This window comes from Symphalangus syndactylus, chromosome 10 (assembly GCF_028878055.3).
Source record: "Symphalangus syndactylus isolate Jambi chromosome 10, NHGRI_mSymSyn1-v2.1_pri, whole genome shotgun sequence".
Classification (NCBI taxonomy): domain Eukaryota; kingdom Metazoa; phylum Chordata; class Mammalia; order Primates; family Hylobatidae; genus Symphalangus; species Symphalangus syndactylus.
This window is the reverse complement of record NC_072432.2, coordinates 83,566,574-83,584,562: the sequence shown is the minus strand read 5'-3', so window position 1 is coordinate 83,584,562 and position 17,989 is coordinate 83,566,574. Positions and strand designations below refer to the sequence as shown.

General features: G+C 37.2%; 1 protein-coding gene across 13 annotated transcripts in view; it reads right to left on the bottom strand.

Annotated features, from left to right (window-relative positions):
• CLOCK (clock circadian regulator) overlaps window positions 1-17,989 on the bottom strand; it is a 121,780-nt gene that overhangs the window by 30,079 nt on the left and 73,712 nt on the right. For 12 of the 13 annotated variants that reach the window (XR_010113871.1, XM_055294652.2, XM_063610436.1 and 9 more), the window contains 4 exons: window positions 13,447-13,536; window positions 6,435-6,555; window positions 1,868-1,981; window positions 1,612-1,730 (listed from right to left, as the gene is read on the bottom strand). Coding sequence is in view for 12 of the 13 variants with exons in the window: in XM_055294652.2 (XP_055150627.1) it covers window positions 1,612-1,730; window positions 1,868-1,981; window positions 6,435-6,555; window positions 13,447-13,536 (444 nt within the window). In the remaining variant the exon portion in view is untranslated. The remainder of the gene's footprint in view (window positions 1-1,611; window positions 1,731-1,867; window positions 1,982-6,434; window positions 6,556-13,446; window positions 13,537-17,989) is intronic. The other variant, XM_055294654.2, reaches the window with a different exon arrangement.

The following is a 17,989-nucleotide window of genomic DNA, read 5'->3' as shown; positions in this document are numbered from 1 at the left end:
ATCTGATAGTTAAAAAAACATACTCTTTCATTTTTACCTTTCATCATCTAAGTGGCCATTACTAAATCTTTTCCATTTCATCTAAGTATTTAAAAAATCAATTCTCTCTCATCCATCTTGAGTGCATTGGTTTAGACCCCTGCCATCACTGATTTGCTACAGTGTTCACCAGTCTCCCTGTCCTTCAACTCATCTTCTCTTCTAGGGCCACAATTACCTTACCAATACTCAAATATTATACGACTTCCCTGCTAAAAAACCTTCAGTGGTTCCTTGTGCTAAACTCTCTTCAGCGTGGAGAAATAAACAAGAAAGAAACAAATTTTATTTCTGGTTTCTGATTACTTTTCTAGCCTTACCTCCCACTATCTCTTCCCCCTCCACACACTAACCTTAGACTCTAGTCATACTAAACAATGTATTCCACCCTGCCTCTGTGTCCCTGACTGACCTGCAGCACACTGTAATAGTTGAGAGCTTGGGCTTTCAGAAAAAAACAATTATTAATTAATAGAATCAAGTCTTAGTTTCATCACTAATAGCTGAGACTTTGGGCAAGTAACTTAGCTTCCCTAAGCCTCTGTTTCCATATAATGTAAAATGAGGGATCGTAATAACGTCTACCTTATAGGGTTGTCATAAGAATTAATGAGATAATGCATGTAAAATACACAGCATGTAGTAAGCACTCAAATGTTAACAACTATTATTTCATTAAGATCAAAACAAACCAAGCAAGACTGGCTTAAGATCTTCTATTAATTCAGTACTTTGTCCTATACTATGATGTCCCCCCAAATGTATTTGAGACAGAGGGAGACTCTGTCTCAAAATAAAATGCAAACACAGTTCACTGCAGCCTCGACCTCCTGGGCTCAAATGATCCTCCCGCCTCAGCCTCTTGAGTAAGTGAGACCACAGGTGTGTAACACCATGCCTGGCTAATTTTTTGTATTTTTTGTAGAGATGGGGTCTTGTCATGTTGCCCAGGCTGGTCTCAAACTACTGGGCTCAGGCAATCCTCTCGCCTTGCTCTCCCAAAGTGCTGGGATTACAGGCATGAGTCACCTTGCCCGGCCCCGCCTAAATTTTAAATCTTAGCCTGGCTGCCTCTTTTCAGTCAGTTTCTAGTGGTTGAACTCTTTCACTTTCCCACTTCCCTACTTAACATCTGTTTGTTGGGTCCAGGAAATAAAAATCAAATACTTAATTTTACATTTGAAAAGGTAAGTTATATGTGGCAAAGAGCCACTTGTACATTTCAAATAAAAATTTAAAAGTGACCTTCCAAAAATAAAGATTCCAAAAACCTAGATTTTTGGACTTTCCCTTTTAATAGAGATAATGAATAACACACAAAAGGATCCTAAAATCTTCCACAAAAGTAGGGCAATATTGGTATATAATAATCACTGGTTAACTGCAAAGGATATATACTAAAAAATTAGTTATACAATTTAATGAGTGTCTTGATAACTCGTCATTTCAAAAATATTATCATGCATATTTAATGACTACATAGCCATTCCACCTCAATGTCTGCAGGAAGTTTCAGGCAGTTCTAAGCATATGAACTGAAATCCCCTTTGGGAAATAAAATTAGAAACATACCTTGATGAACTGAGGTGTAGCTAACCTGACAGTAGCTACAAAACAAACTCTATCTTCATAAGATGGCCTATGTGTGCGTTGTATAGTTCCTTCAAAACCATTGTGTGCTGAAGAGGATACTAAAACAATAGGGAAATATGTATCATCAGTTATGCCAGCAAAACCTAATTGTTACTGATATTCAAACATCTATGTCTTTAAGAGCATAGAAAAATAACAAGTTAAAACACATTGTGAGAGAAGCATTTTAACTCACCACTGTTTAAAGATTTGAAATTTCCTATAAATTTTACATATTCATAGGTAGATGGCTCCTTTGGGTCTATTGTTCCTCGGAGCATATGACAACAGAATTCTAACTGATTTTTTGCTGAAATAAAGAGATTTTAAAAATCACATATTTGTGATATAAAACAGTGATTGACATACCATATTAAATAAGATCATAAAAGTTGTGTAAGTTTACAACCATTATTTTCCCCAACAGAAGTCGTCAATGACATTTAGTTCATAAAAGCAGAGTACCTTCAGGAGAGGACCTCACTTTGTCTTTAACAGAAAAAATAGACTTTCTGGTGCAAACAACTTAAGTTTCCCTGTTTTTATCTACTCATCCTTTTCATTCTTTACTCACTTTCAAAGGAAAGTTTTGCTTCACATTCTAAAGCTAATCCTTCCATCTCTACCATTTATAGTCTTTCCTATTTTCTCTAGGACCCGGGCCACATCACTGTTCCTTATTCCTTTAGCATCTACACCTTTGGGTCCTTACTTTCTTCTTTTTTTTGAGACAGGGTCTTGATTTGTCACCCAGGCTGGAGTGCAGTGGCATGATCACAGCTCACTGTGGCATTGAACTCCTGGGCTCAAGTGAGCCCCCTGCCTCAGCCTACCAAGTACCCAAGACTACAGGTGTGAGCCACCATGCTTGGCTAATTTTTAATTTTTTGTAGAAATGGGGTCTCACTATGTTGCCCAGGCTGGTTACAAGCTTCTAGGCTCAAGCGATCCTCCTGCCTCAACCTCCCAAAGTGGTGGGATTATAGGCAAGAGCCACTGCACCTGGCCAAGGGTCCTTACTATCTACTTTTAAATTTGCTTAGGTCTTCCATCTGAAACAAAGGAGTTTTGCTAATTATTTTGGTATAGATCTCCTTCCTTTTCATTATGGGCTCCATCTTCCATATATTCATTTCCCTTAACTTCACACACCGTGGCTTTCATCCTTACACCTCTACAGCAATTATTCTTCTCAAGATTACTAACATTTGTATTGTTAACTTCAATGGTTTTTCATTTCCACTTCTTCTTAAAAGTCATCCTTTGTCATTCCCACAGCATAAATTTACCTTCCTACCTTACTGACTATTCCTATCTCTTCTGCTAATCCATTTTCATACTAGGGGTTTTCACAAAGGTTCTTTTGATCCTAAATCTCTCTCTCCAACTCTAGCATTTTATGTGAGACAAAGTTACCTATCATTTGCTTTCAGGACATTCGCACTTGATTGTCCCATCAGTAACTTAAATTCAAAATATTTCAAAGTGAATTTATCTTTCTTTCAAGCTCCCTTCGTCTATATATGCTTATTTCCCAAGTTAGAAACTGTATCAATTTGGTCTCTTCCTATCACAAGTCCCAAACCTAATCTGTCACCAAGACCTGCTACTTATTTCACCAAGGAAGCCTGCCAATTTAGTGCAGTTGCAAATTATCTTGCATTTAGGTAACCGAAATATGTATTCATTATGCCTCCACAGTCTGCCACTCTGATTCAGTCTTGTCTATTACTCTTAGACTTGTAACTACTTTCATGGTATTATTTCGGCACTCAAGGACTTACTAGTCCTTAACACCTTTCTTTGCTCACTACTTCAAGCTTATATTCTTCAGTTATTATCATCATAGATGGCTTTATCATCTAACCTAACAGGTTCAAAGTCTAACTATCTTCAACCTTCCCCACTGATGATTCTTAGTCACTTGGTCACCTGAGCCTACCACATCAAGTCCTATTGAGTTTACACACTTAACAGTCATATACTTTCCTCTCCATCCTTTTTTTTTTTTTGAGACAAAGTCTCACTCTGTCACCCAGGCTGGACTACAGTGACATGATCGCAGCTCACTGCAACCTCTGCCTCCTGGGCTCAAGTGATCCTCCAGCTCAGCCTCTTGAGTAGCAGGAACAACAGACATGTGCCACCACACCCCAGCCAATTTTTTTATTTCTCTTTATTGTATAGACGGTGTTTCACCATGTTGCCCATGCTGGTCTTGAACTCCTGGGCTCAAGCAATCTGCCTGCCTTGGCCTCCCAAAGTGCTGAGATTATAGGCATGAACAACTGTGCTCAGCCCATCCTTACTTTTATTGCTAGGATTATATGGTTTTCCTTTTTGTCTCCAGTCTGGTCCTTTTCAAAATTTTCTCCCTGAGTGATTTTTTTAATCTCCCAAACCAGATGACGAAAGTGGCAGCAACTTTTATAAGCAAGGTACTGCTGCTCTTTCTAGGCCAGAGATGCTGGTGAAAGATGCTTTCACTGCAATGAAGACCTGGACCTCTATGAGGCAGAACAGCTGTTACAGGAAAAGTAGTAATAGTTACTGTACCAGGCAGTATGGCCAGCTTGATCATCAGAATGGTCTGATCCATAAGATCTCTGGTTGTGTTCAACTGAACCCTAGGAATGAAACTGAGGAGTAACTCCATAAAGCTATCACTTGATTTGTATAGTAGGAAATCTGCAGGTCAGGTGAGCACAGCCTGAGTTGAGCCACTATGATGAGAAATCCAGGGCTCTTCTTATTCAGCTCTCAGACTCAGGGCCTCTTTATGAAGCAGAAGCCAGGTAGGCCTGGGGTAGGCAACCCACTGCTGCAAGTCTTCTTCCTAGCCTTCTCCAAATCAACTTCCCACTATTTACCTGATTTTGTTTTTCCTTTTTTTGCAGACAACAAAACTACCCAAATCTCCTTCACTGGCTCTCTACTCTGTAAAAAATAAAACTCAAATTCCTTAGCCCCTTTATAATTCTGTCCTTATTCCTTCTCTAGACAAATTTTACCACCTGTACAATCTCAACTTCATTATGGCCAAAATGACCTACCGAATTTTCTAAGCAATTTTCCCTGTGTTTTAACTTGTGTTTATTCTTTTGGCATGAAACTTTCTTTTTCCTGGGGCAAGAACTCTTTTGTATATCACTTGTTTAACTAGGAGATCAGCAAGCCATTTAATTAAGACTTTTCTTAAGCATTCTTGCCATTTTCATTTCTGTTCTTGGAAGCAGAAGCCTAAGCTCTTTCTGCCAAAGGCTTTTATTTAGTTCTCCAGCCAATTTTATTCTTAGTAGGGTCTTCAAAGCAAATGCCTTCTCCTTTGTCTTCCTATTGCTATCTCCAAAGGGTTCCACCTTTCTTTCTTTTTTTTGAGACAGAGTCTCGCTGTATCGCCCAGGCTGGAATGCAGTGGTGTGATCCTGGCTCATTGCAAGCTCAGCCTCCGGGGTTCAAGCAATTCTCCTACCTCAGTCTCCCAAGTAGCTGAGACTAGTGAGCATGCACTACCATGCTCAGTTAATTTTTGGTAGAGACGGGGTTTCGCCATGTTGGCCAGGCTGGTCTCAAACTCCTAGCTTCAAATGATCCGCCCGCCTCAGCCTCCCAAACTACTGGGATTACAGGCATGAGCTACCAGGCCCGGCTGGATCCCACCTTTCTAATTTTTCTCTCCTTGTTCTATATATTTACCTCAAGCTTTCCATTCCATCCATGGCTTCAAATACTAATTGTAGGCATCTATTATATCCAGCCTAAATCTTTCTAAGTACCAGACTAGAGTGGCCTAATGGTCAATGTCATATAAACTTGGTTTTAAAACAAGGCTTGAAATGAATTCTCCAAGTCTAGTTTTTCTCAACTCTCGCTGAAAGGCCATCCACTCTTATCAAAGTTATAGATACATACAAATTTGTGTGTGTGTGTGTGTGTGTGTGTGTGTATATCTCAATTTTTAGACAGTATGCTACAGAATTTGAGGATTCAAATACAAAGAATCTTTAAGATAATGTCAGTATTAGCAGATGAGACACATTTAAAAATAATGAAAAAGGTGATTAAAGAAGGTATCTAATAGCTAATGGCCAAATGTACTGCTGTAACAATTCTGGATTTTATACAGGGTAATATATGAAGAAAATGAGGTACTCCGGTCAAATAAATTTGTCAATGGACCTAGTAGAAATGTCTGATTCTACCATAATATGCTGTGTATCTTGACGGTGAGAACTATTTTCACTATTCTTGATATTTTTATGATACAGCACAAGTACCTAGCAAATTAGATACATCTAACAAATGACCGTTCAATTGTTTAATAAGGTAGATAATTTATCTTTATATTTAATAATTTTAAAAGAAACAGAAATTTCTTCCAGTTTGAGTGTCCAACTGGTTAACAATGGTTAAAATTAGAATGTTTAATTTTCCCTTATTAAATATGGTAAAGTTTTATTTATAAATTAATAACAATATATTTCCAGGTCTCACTTTTGCATAAAATACAGCTTTATGGAATAATGGGAGTCCAGGATTTATTATAACAAATAAGATGGGATTTCAATATACTCTGAAATAGATTACAGATTTTTAATATGGTCACAATTTCATTTTATATATATTTTAATACTGAAAAAGGACCTAATAGGGCATATGGAGTAATGCTGTATTTAAAGAAGTCTGTATTTTTCATAAACTTGCAAAAGGATAGTGCTACCGAATATAACATTTGACTTTTTTGCTTAACAGCTACTACTTACATTTTAAATATTCTGGGGTTAATGAATCACTTTCCAGCAGATGAGTAGAGAGTATTTTATAAACCTCTGAATGTTCCCCTTCTGGGATAAAATTAAATATACTTTGATCCACAAGATCAGACTGAAAAGAAAATTGTTAAAAGTAAAATAACTTTAATGATTCAAGAGACAATTACTTTAAAAGTACATAATCGCTATTAAACACAGCAGTTAACTTTCAATTATCTGTGAAAATCAACAAATGTCAAGTTATAGACCAAATCTCAAAAAACAAGATTGAGATGATACTAATGTCATCCGATCCATGACCAATATGACCTTGAAAGCCTGAAAAATTATTTGCAAAGCTGTGTTTCACCAAAATGTTTTGAACATTTCAAAATACAATGGGACCAAGACAGTTAATAAGAAAAATCTCTGGCGACAAGTCATAGCCTTACCATATACTCAAACCTATGGTAAACAATGGTGGTATATCCTACTATAAAGGACTACGCACAAGCTAAATAAAGTGGAGATTTTGTTTTGGTGTGATTTCAATTGTCCAATGTGTCCTTTATTTCATCTTTTCCTGGCATTTATCCTGCATCCCATTGTACAAAAGCCTTGTGTTTAGTTATCCCCCCTCAAAAGGACAGCTAACATGTTAAGCATTAGAATTCTTGTTAATACATAACTTTAATCGTGATTAATCAATAGCAATTTGACAAACATCAGGTTGGCTACAATGTGCCACGGCTGTGGAATCAAAGATGAATAAGACAGTTCCTCTACTTAAGTACCACTGATAACAAAACTTCCATGACTTTACATTTGCTACTATGCATTCTACCTGGTTTCCTGTGTTTCAAACTGCTCTGTGGAATCCTAGGGATACTGAGACAGTATCTCAAAGACTGTAAAGGTGGGACTAGAGGGTGGGGAAGTAAAAAGGAGCTGTGAAGCAGGGCCCAGGGTCCTGCCCCTGTATTAAACTAAAGCAGTTCTATTTTTTGTTTTTATTTTATGCATCTGTAAAGATTTTGTTTGAAGAGCTCCACTGCTTAAAAATAAAAAACAAACAACAACAAACACAGGCAGTAAGAATGGCGAGAGGGGAGAAAGGGGTGTTGTATTAGGTTGGTGCCATACTTTTAATAACAAAAACCGCAATCACTTTTGCACCAACCTAATACTATTCTTCATATAGGCCACACATTCCCATCATTTCTTCTGTCTTTTCTCCAGCCCTCCAAGCCCACTCCATGAAGTGAAATGACCTTCCCCTCTCTCTACATATCTGTATCTTTCCCCTTTCAAAGACCAGTTCAAATCACTTCTTTCAAGAAAGCATTCCCTTAACATCATAATCCACATTAAAAATAAAATTCCTTTAGTATTTATTACTTGTATCATTCATTTCCCATTTAGCAGAATTCAGCCAACCATGGATCAAAACTATTCAGGAAAAACAAACAAAAAATGGATGGTTGTGTCTGTACTGAATATGTGCAGACATTTTTCTAATCATTCCCTAAACACTATAGTATAACACATATTTACACTGTATTAGTTATTATAAATAATCTAGAGATGATTTAATGTAAATGGGAAGATGTGTGTAAGTTACATGTAAATACAACACCATTTTATCTATGGGGCTTGACGATCCATGGATTTTGGTATCTGCAGCGGGTCCTGGAACCAATTCCCCCATGGATTCCAAAGGATGACTATATTTTAATGTCTATGTCCTGTTGCCCTACAGGTGAATAAAAGGGGCCTCTTACATCTTTATCTTTCTCACTTCCAATCAAGGCACATTAACACCGTGCCTTGTGTTTAACAGTTATTAGTACAATAAATGATTTTAGACTAAGGAGGTATTTGATAATGGCTTAAGGGATAAACACACCAAAAATATATCTGTACTTCAATAAAGGATTTTTCTGGAAGTCTGAAAAGCCTCTACAACTAAAGGAGTGAACTAAAAATTCAGGCATGGCTGGGTGCAGTGGCTCATGCTTGTAATCCCAGCACTTTGGGAGGCTGAGGCACGTGGACTCTCTTGAGGTCATGAGTTCAAGACCAGCCTGGCTAACATGGAGAAACCTCATCTCTACTAAAAACACAAAAATTAGTTGGGCATGGTGGTGTGCACCTATAGTCGCAGCTACTCGGGAGGCTGAGGCAGGAGAATCGCTTGAATCCAGCAGGCAGAGGCTGCAGTGAGCTGAGATCCTACCACTACACTCAAGCCTGGGTGACAGAATAAGACTCTGTCTCAAAAAATAATAATAATAAATAAATAGGCCTGAATAACACAAATGCTAGAAAGTTGCCTTCTATTGACAAAATAAAGAATCAAAATATAGTATATGATATTGATGCAAAAAATAATCTGATATGGTTTGGCTATGTCCCCACCCAAATCTCATCCTGTTGTTCCCATAATCCCCATGTGTTGTGGGAGGGGCTGAGTGGGAGGTGATTGAATCACGGGGGAAGTTACCTCTATGCTGATGTTCTCGTGATAGTGAGTGAGTTTTCCCAGTTCTGATGGTTTTGTAAGGGGCTTTTCCCCTTTTTGCTCAGCACTTCTGCTTCCTGACGCCATGTGAAGAGGGACGTGTTTGCTTCCCCTTCCGCCATGATTGTAAGTTTCCTGAGGCCTCCCCAGCCATGCTGAACTGTGAGTCAATTAAACCTCTTTCCTTTATAAATTACCCAGTCTTGGGGAGTCCTTTATGGCAGTGTGACAAGACTAATACGTCATCTTAATAGAAAAACATGCCACCAACTTGAAATATTAATAGGAAATAAAATTTTCATTTTTGAGAATGATTATAGTTTTCTACTATTATTTGTTACTAACAATTTCTTCTACTACTATTCGGTAAATTACGATGTGACCTATCTTATCCTTGTTTTTTCATCTATAACTTCATAGGATGTTTCGTATTCATAGATAAAAGAAAATGAATGCCTGTATCAAGAGTAGTACGATCACAAGCAATGCCTCCCCCAACCATTCTGCCTCTCCTGCCACTTTAATAGGTGTCAAACTTTCCATTAACCACTACATTTAAAATCTCTAAATGAGGCTGACCATACTTTATGTGACCATACATACACTCAGTTCTCAAACACAATTCAAAAGTAAGAAAAGAAAATGGTAACTACTTGGATCTTTTTATCTCCCTTACTCGTTTCATGAAAAGGAAATATAAGTTCTGCTGATTTACTTCTATGACACAAATCAATAGCCTTTGTTTTTTTCTACATTAGGTCAACATTACCATTTAGTGATTGGATGACACAATTTTTTAAAATCTAGAAGATGTTAATAACAGAGGAAACTGGGTATAGGGCACATGGGAATTCTCTGTACTACCTTGTCCATTTTTCTGTACATCTAAAAATGGTTCTAAAGTTAAAAATGTTTTTAAAAATGTCCAGAAGAAAATGGGAAGGTGAGAGGTTTTCATTCAGGGAAGTGGTAATCAAACACTTCGATTCCAATGAGATCTATCACATGTTGCCTATTTCAAAGGGCAATTAAACTCACTAAAGATTAGAAAGGGATTTTTTTAAAACAGCCAAATCAAGTAGCATACTCATTTTCACACATTCCACAAATAATCAGAGTGACTCTCCAAGAAAACAGCTAGCTCCTCTGGATACAGAGATAAAGTTCCTGCCTTTAAGAAGCTACAACTACCATAACTATCCAAATAAACAGAAAATTACAATTCTCTGTATCATGACAGTAGTACATACAAGGTAACAGTAGAACAGAGATGAAGGGCATCTAATTCTGAATGGAATTCAAGCAAGTGCCAAGAAGCAGGCTTTTAGAAAGTGTGAACACATTGCAAACGATGCTCTATGACTAGATTATATAGTTTCTGTAAACATGACAAAACCCAATACAGTTATATATGGTTTAAAAGATATTATTATACTTATTTTAAACTACTTAAACATTATCTTAATCCTATAATGGGATTCTTTCCCTGGGTTTTCTTGCTATGAAAACAAATTTTTTTAAGTTGTCCAGAAAACTCAATCAGTCTGTCCTTTTTTCTGCCTATGCTAGTTTACTTATGTGTTGCTAATAATCTCATGTTTTACTCTCAAACAAGTTTTTAAATGTTGGGCTTATCCTACTATTTGAGCTTACTAGAAAATAAAGCCCCAGAAGAGTAGTAAAGTCAAAGTTATTTTCTGTATGAACCACAGAAATTAGCAAATTATGTACTGTGTGGCTTTCAACTTTAAAAAATGCCCCTTTAGAGCCTGGACCTTTAAGTGCTAAAATCCATTCATTCTCTTTATAAGGTATGAAGTATCAAAGTAATCAGAGGGAGAGAAATACCACTTTTCAATATCTCTTGAAAGAGATATTTACAAGCAGAATTACTTTACCCTGTTATAGAGATAAGCTATTTTTTTTATTTTTTGTAGAGACAGGATGCTTCACTATGCTGCCCAGGCTGGTCTCCAATTCCTGGCCTCAAGCAATCCTCCCACCACAGCCTCTGAAAGCATTAGCATTAAAGGTGTGAGCCACTGCACCCAGACAGAGAGAGGCATTTTAAGAGTAGTTTATAAGTAACTTTAGTATATTTATACCATGAGCTCCATCTTCAATAACATCATTACATATTAAAAACTGAAAATTCCCCCCAAAAGCCTATCAGTTGTGGCACAGCACCTAGCATGGTGTCTGGCACAGAGTAGATATTAATAAATACATATTAGAAAAAAAGTAAGAACATAAACCAGGTATTCACCATCCTAATGAAACAAAATACACTTTTCTAATTCTCTACCCTTTTGGTCATATAGATAATGAATTAAAATATGGCCAATAAGACATTATCAGTTCAAAGTCACATAGCATAAAAAGTTCTGTATCTACTATTTTTAGAGTGTTTTTTATAAGTAATTCTATCGAGAAAAATATTTACGAGTTGCCCTAATTGCAACAAGTATCTCAGCAGAAATTTATTCTCAAGACATTCTCAGTGATTTAACATTTTAAACAGGCTGATTAAAATGGAAACGCTAAAAAGTTAGCATTAGAATAAAGAAGACAGGAAGAAGAGAGGTTAGATAAAGTGGTACGACCTTGCACTGCATAACAATGTTTCGGTCAACAATGGACTGCATATATGACCACAGGTGGCCCTAAGATTAAGGTGGAGCCGAAACATTCCTACTGTCTAGTGATGTCATCTGTTGTAATGTCATAGATCAATGCATTACTCATCCTTTGCACTTGTGTTTGTGGTGATGCTTGTGTAAACAAACCTACTGTGCCACCAATCATATAAAAGTTTAGCACATAAAATTATATACAGTACATATGTACATGATAATAAACAATCATCTTACTAGTTTATGTATTTACTATACTTTTAATGATTTAGAGTATTCTCTATTTACATTTTTTTTTTTTTTTGAGATGGAGTTTTGCTCTTGTTGCCCAGGCTGGAGTGCAATGGCTCAAACTCGGCTCACTGCAACCTCTGCCTCCCAGGTTCAAGCGATTCTACAGGCATGAGCCACCACGCCCGGCTAATTTTGTATTTTTAGTAGAGACAGGGTTTCTCCATGTTGGTGAGGCTGATCTCAAACTCTCAACCTCAGGTGATCTGCAAGCCTCGGCCTCCCAAAGTGCAGGGATTACAGGCGTTAGCCACCACGCCCAGACTTATATATATATTTTTAAGTTAACTCTAAAACAGCCTCAGGCTGGTCCTTTAGGAGGTATTTCAAAAGGTCACTGTTATTATAGGAGATGACTTCATGCCTATTGTTTCTCCTGAAGACCTCCAATGGGACAAGATGTGGAAGTGGAGGACAGTGATGTTGATGATCCTGACCCCGTGTAGGCCTAGGCTAATGTGTGTATGTTTGTGTCTTAGTTTTACAAATGTTTAAAAAGTTAAAAAAAAGTTTTTTAAATAGAAAAAAGCTTTTGAAATAAAGATATAAAGAAAGGCAATATTTTTGTACAGCTGTATGATGTATTTGTGTTTCTGAGGCAGGGTCTTGCTGTCACCCAGGCTGGAGTGCAGTGGCACTATCACGGCCCACTGTAGCCTTGGCCTCCTAGGCTCAACGCAATCCTTCTACTAGAGCCTCCCGATTAACTGGGACCACAGGCGCATACCACGACACTCGGCTAATTTTTATGTTTTTTTAAAGACAGGGTTTCACCATGTTGCCCAGGCTGGTCTCAAATGCCTGAGCTCAAGCAATCTGCCAGCATTGGCTTCCCAAAGTGTTAAGCTTAAGTGTTACTACAAGAGTAAAAAAGTTAAAAAAAAAATTTTAAGTTTACACAGTAAAAAAGTTATAATAAGCTAAGGCTAATTTATTATTGAAGAAAACATTTTTATATAAAGTAGCCTAAGTGTTCAGTGTTTATAAGGTCTATAAAGGTGTACAGTACTGTCTTAGTCCTTCACATTCACTTATCACTCACTCACTGACTCACCCAATGCAACTTCCAGTCCTGCAAGTTTCATTCATGGTGAGTGCCCTATACAGGTATACCATTTTTTACCTTTGAGACTGTATTTTTTATTGTACTTTTTCTATGTTTAGGTATTTTTAAACATATAAATACTTACTGTGTTACAACTGCCTATAGTATTCAGTACAGTGGCATGCTGTACAGGTTGTAGTCTAAGAGCAACAGACTATATACACCATATAGCCTGAGTGGGTAGTAGGTTATACATCTAGGTTTTTGTAAGTATACTCTATGATGTTCACACAGTGACAAAAGTGCATCAGAACATATTCCCGTTATTTAGTGAATAGCTGAATATTAAGTTACTACAGATTAGTTATGACTGAGCTGAGAAAACACATGCTAAAACAAAGACATACTGAGAGCTCTGATTCCTACCCCTTTAACCACTGTTGTACACTGCTCTCAAAGTCCACTTCCTAGTGCTTTAGAATATTTAAAATAGGCATTTTAATAAGAAGTAGATTGTAGGATCTTTATACTTACTGGTAAATGTTCAAGTAATGAAGTTACACTCTCAGACACATATATTATGCTTCCATCTGTCATGATTGCTAAAAAAAAACCATCAAGAGCCTGAAATTAAACATAATGATAGTTAAATGAAAAGAAAAAAGTATTTTGCAGGACAGAAATAAAAATCTGAGATAAATGACAAAGGATTTAATATGGAAATATCTAAAGTTCTGTCAAAATATAATACTAGCTTTCCTCCTTTACAATACCTTGGTATGTATCTTTGTTCATTTTTAAATGTTTCTGGAGAAAAAAAGTCTCTCTCTGTCCATCTATTGGACAACTGGTCTCTAAAAGATAGAGACAATGTTCTACCTTCATCACTAGGTATATTATATCATCCAACCATGTATATACAGTATTATGGCTTATTTGAAGATGCTAATGTCTCCAAAGCATACAAGACATCAACAATGTTTTGTAGGCACACAAAGGAACACTTTGTTATTATCATGGGTATGTTAACACAGAGGTGTACATTTGAAGTTTAAGGAGATAAATGAAGAATAAAGTAAAAGGGAGTAGCAGGAAATTAAGGTGAAAAATTAGACTGAGTTCATATCATAAAAGGCTTTGAATGTAAGGTTAAGACATAAGAATTTTATTCTGTATACAATGGTAAGCCAACAGAAGATTTTAGGGCAGGGGGCTGTGCTTCAATAAGAGTAGTACGGAAGCAGGGTGTAAAATGGATTTAGAGGGAAAAGAAAATTCAGTTAGGAAAATCATAGTGGCTTTTGGAATAATTAAGAAAGTTAATGGGAATCTGAATGAAATCAGTAGTATTAAGAATAAAGAAAGTACTTTGAGCAAGCACTGAGAAATGTGAAGTTCGATTTCAGAAGAGAAGTCAGAGTAGGGAGTACAAGACTTAATAAAAAAGCAATTTTGTACTTTATACACTACAAGGTATTTTCGTTTGAGAATCCTAGGCACAGAAGTGACAGCTGAAGAAATGAGATCTACAAAAGACAAATCCTAGAAGAATTATCTACATATAAGGGATGAGGAAGAGAAAAAGGCCAGAGAAAATGACAGAGAAGGCTGGGTGCAGTGGCTTACGCCTGTGACGGTAGCAATTTGGGAAGCCAAGGCGGGAAGAGTCTGAGACCAGCCTGACCAACATGGCGAAACCTTGTCTCTGAAAAAAAATAAAAAAATTAGCCATGTGCGTGGTGGCACATGCCTATGGTCCCAGCTGCTTGGGAGGCTGAGGCGAGATCACATGAGCCCAGGAAGTTGAGGCTGCAATGAGCCACGATCATGTCACTGCACTCCAGCCTGAGCAACAGAGTGAGACCCTGTCTCAAAATAGTAATAAAAATTAAAATTACAAAAAAGAAAATGATAGAGAAGACAGAATACACTGTCATCAAGGAATCAATGGAAGAGAGAATGACAGTGAAGAGGAGAAGAATGGTTTGGTATAAAATGAGATAATAAAATGAGAAATGAATTTTGGTGATTTTCAAAAAGTTATATTAACAAGAAGGCAAGTCAGACTACAATGAGTTTAAAAATGAGTACAAAAGCAGAAGGCTATTACAAGTCACTCATTCATGAACTTCAGAAGGGAAGAAAAAGGCAAACAGTTCTAAGGGGGTGAAGTATAAGAGAAGGCATTTGAAAAAAGAGCAAGTATATTTGTAGTCTAAGGGAAAGGAAGATCCAGTGGAGAAGTAGAAGATACACAGCAGAAAAGATACTATAAGAGGGATTCTTCTATTAAAACGGTTAACACACTAAATTCTAATTTCTTGTTTATTTAAATGGCTCTCGAAAAGGATAGTGACCTCTGGTAGGAACCATGTATATATTATTAATCCTTGTATCTGCAGCACTAGTGTAGCACAAGTAAAAATACTTGCAGTATATAATTTATAGAGCTGGGAGTTAGAGTAACCTTTCCTAACTCTATGTAATTGACGAATATATAGAAAATGGTACCCTCCCCCTTGTCCCTTTCTTTTGGGAAAGAAATCTGGATATCACAAAGAACTTATTTTGAGTAGATGCCTATCTTCTAGAATGGCTCAAACAAACCCAGTCTTTGCTAATATAGAAGTAGAAATCTTGTCATTCGAGCAAACTCATGAATTATTTTTTTAAACCCTTTAGTACAGTAATGCCAGTATTATTATTTCATAATAGGGTCAAAAGTAGACAACTGTTCGCCAGGCTCACACCTGTAATCCCAGCACTTTGGGAGGCCAAGGCTGGTGGATCACCTGAGGTCGAGTTTGAGACCAGCCTGACCAACATGGTGAAAGCTCGTCTCTACTAAAAATAAAAAAATTAGCTGGGCGTGGTGACACATGCCTGTAATCCCAGCTACTTGGGAGGCTAAAGTGGGAGAATCACTTGAATCTGGGAGGCAGAGGTTGCAGTGGGCAGATTGTGCCACTGCACTCCAGCCTGGGCGACTGAGCAAGACTCCGTCTCCAAAAAAAAAAAAAAAAAAAAAAGAAGACAAGTGTTCCTCAATTTCCCCATCCGAAAGCAAGAAACAGATACTATTGTCTACTTCATAAATACCAGCTATTATGACACATGGATACTAGTGTTTTCTTCATAAGAGTATTGTAAGGATTCAGTGAGTTAATATATAAAAATTATTCACTTATTTTTCTGATTTAAAGTACAGGTTTAAATGTTTATATTTATACTCTAACATTTTCGAATGGTAACATTTCTGCTGAATACATAAAGAATTAATCACACAATTAATTGTCCCATCTAAAATACAAACAGAAAAATAACTCAAGTTGCAAAATACTCTACCTTGCTTTAGACTTGAGACGTGGCCATAATCTATTTATGATTATGTATTAACATAATCTATTTATCATTATGTATTAACAAGGCATACCTTGTTTTATTGTGCTTCGCTTTATTGAACTTCAGTTACTGGGTTTTGTTTTGCTTTTTGTTTTTTCACAAAGTGAAGGTTTGCAGCAACCCTGGGTCAAGCAAGTCTATCAACATCATTTTTTTAAATAGCATGTGTTCACTTTGTGTCTCTTGTGTCACATTTTGGTAATTCTTGCACTATTTCAAACTTTTTCCATTATTATTATATCTGTAATGGTGATTCGCCCACATATGGTGGCGAATTTAAATGTTGTGTGTGCTCTGACTGCTCCACCAACTCACTGGCCATTCCCCCATCCCTCTCCCTCTCCTTGGAGCTCCCCATTCCCTGAGACACACAACAATATTGAAATTAGGCCAATTAATAACTCTACAATGGCCTTTAAGTATTCAAGTGAAAGGAAGAGTCCCTCATCTCTGACTTTAAATCAAAAGCTAGATGTGATTAAGCTTAGGGAGGAAGGCATGTCAAAAACTGAGACAGGCCAAAAGCTAGACCTCTTGCAGCCAAACAAGTAGCAAAGTTGTGAATGAAAAAGAAAGGTTTTAGTGAACACATGTATGATAAGAAAGTGAAACAGCCTTATTCCTGATATGGAGAAAGTTTGAGTGGTCTGTACAGAAGATCAAACCAGCTACAACATCCCCTTAAGCTAAAGCCTAATCCAGAGCAAGGCCTTAACGCTCTTCAATTCTGTGAAGGCAGAGAGAGGTAAGGAAACTACAGAAGAAAAGTTCGAAGAGAACAGAGGTTGGTTCATGAGGTATAAGGAAAGAGGCCATCTCCATAACATAAAAGTGCAAGGTGAAGCAGCAAGTGCTGATGTAGAAGCAACAGCAAGTGATCTGGGAGACCTAGGTAAGATCATTGATGAAGGTCACTACACTAGATACCAGAGTTTCGGTGCAGATGAAACAGCCTTCTATTGGGAGAAGATGCCATCTACAACTTTCATAGTTAGAAAAGAGAAGCCAAAGCTGGCTGCAAAGCTTCAAAAGACAAGCTAACTGTCTTGTCAGGGGCAAATGCAGCTGGTGACTTTTAAGTTGAAGCCAATGTTCATTTGCCATTCTGAAAGTCCCAAAGCCCTTAAGAAGTATGCCCTATAAATAGAGCAACAAACCCTGGATGACAGGACATCTAATGACAGCACATCTGTTGACAACATGGCTTACTGAATATTTAAAGCCCACTGTTGAGACCTACTGGTCAGAAAAAATAGATTTCTTTCAAAATACTATTGCTAACTGATAGTGTACTTGGTTGCCCAAGAGTGCTGATGGAGATGTACAAGGAGATTAATGTTGTTTTCATGCCTGCTAACACAACACCCATTCTGCAGCCCATGGGTCAAGGAATAATTTTGACTTTCAAGTCTTATTTAAGAAATACATTTCATAAGGCTACAGCTCCCACAGATAGTGATTCCTGTGATGGATCTGGGCAAAGTCAACCGAAAACCTTCTGGAAAGAATTCACCCTTCTAGATGGCATGAGAACATTTGTGATTCATGGGAGAAGGTCAAAATATCAACATTACCAAGAGTTAAGAAGAAGTTGATTCTAACCCTTGTGGATAACTTTGAGGGGTTCAAGGTGTCAGTGAAGGAAGTAACTGCAGATGTGGTGGGAACAGCAAGA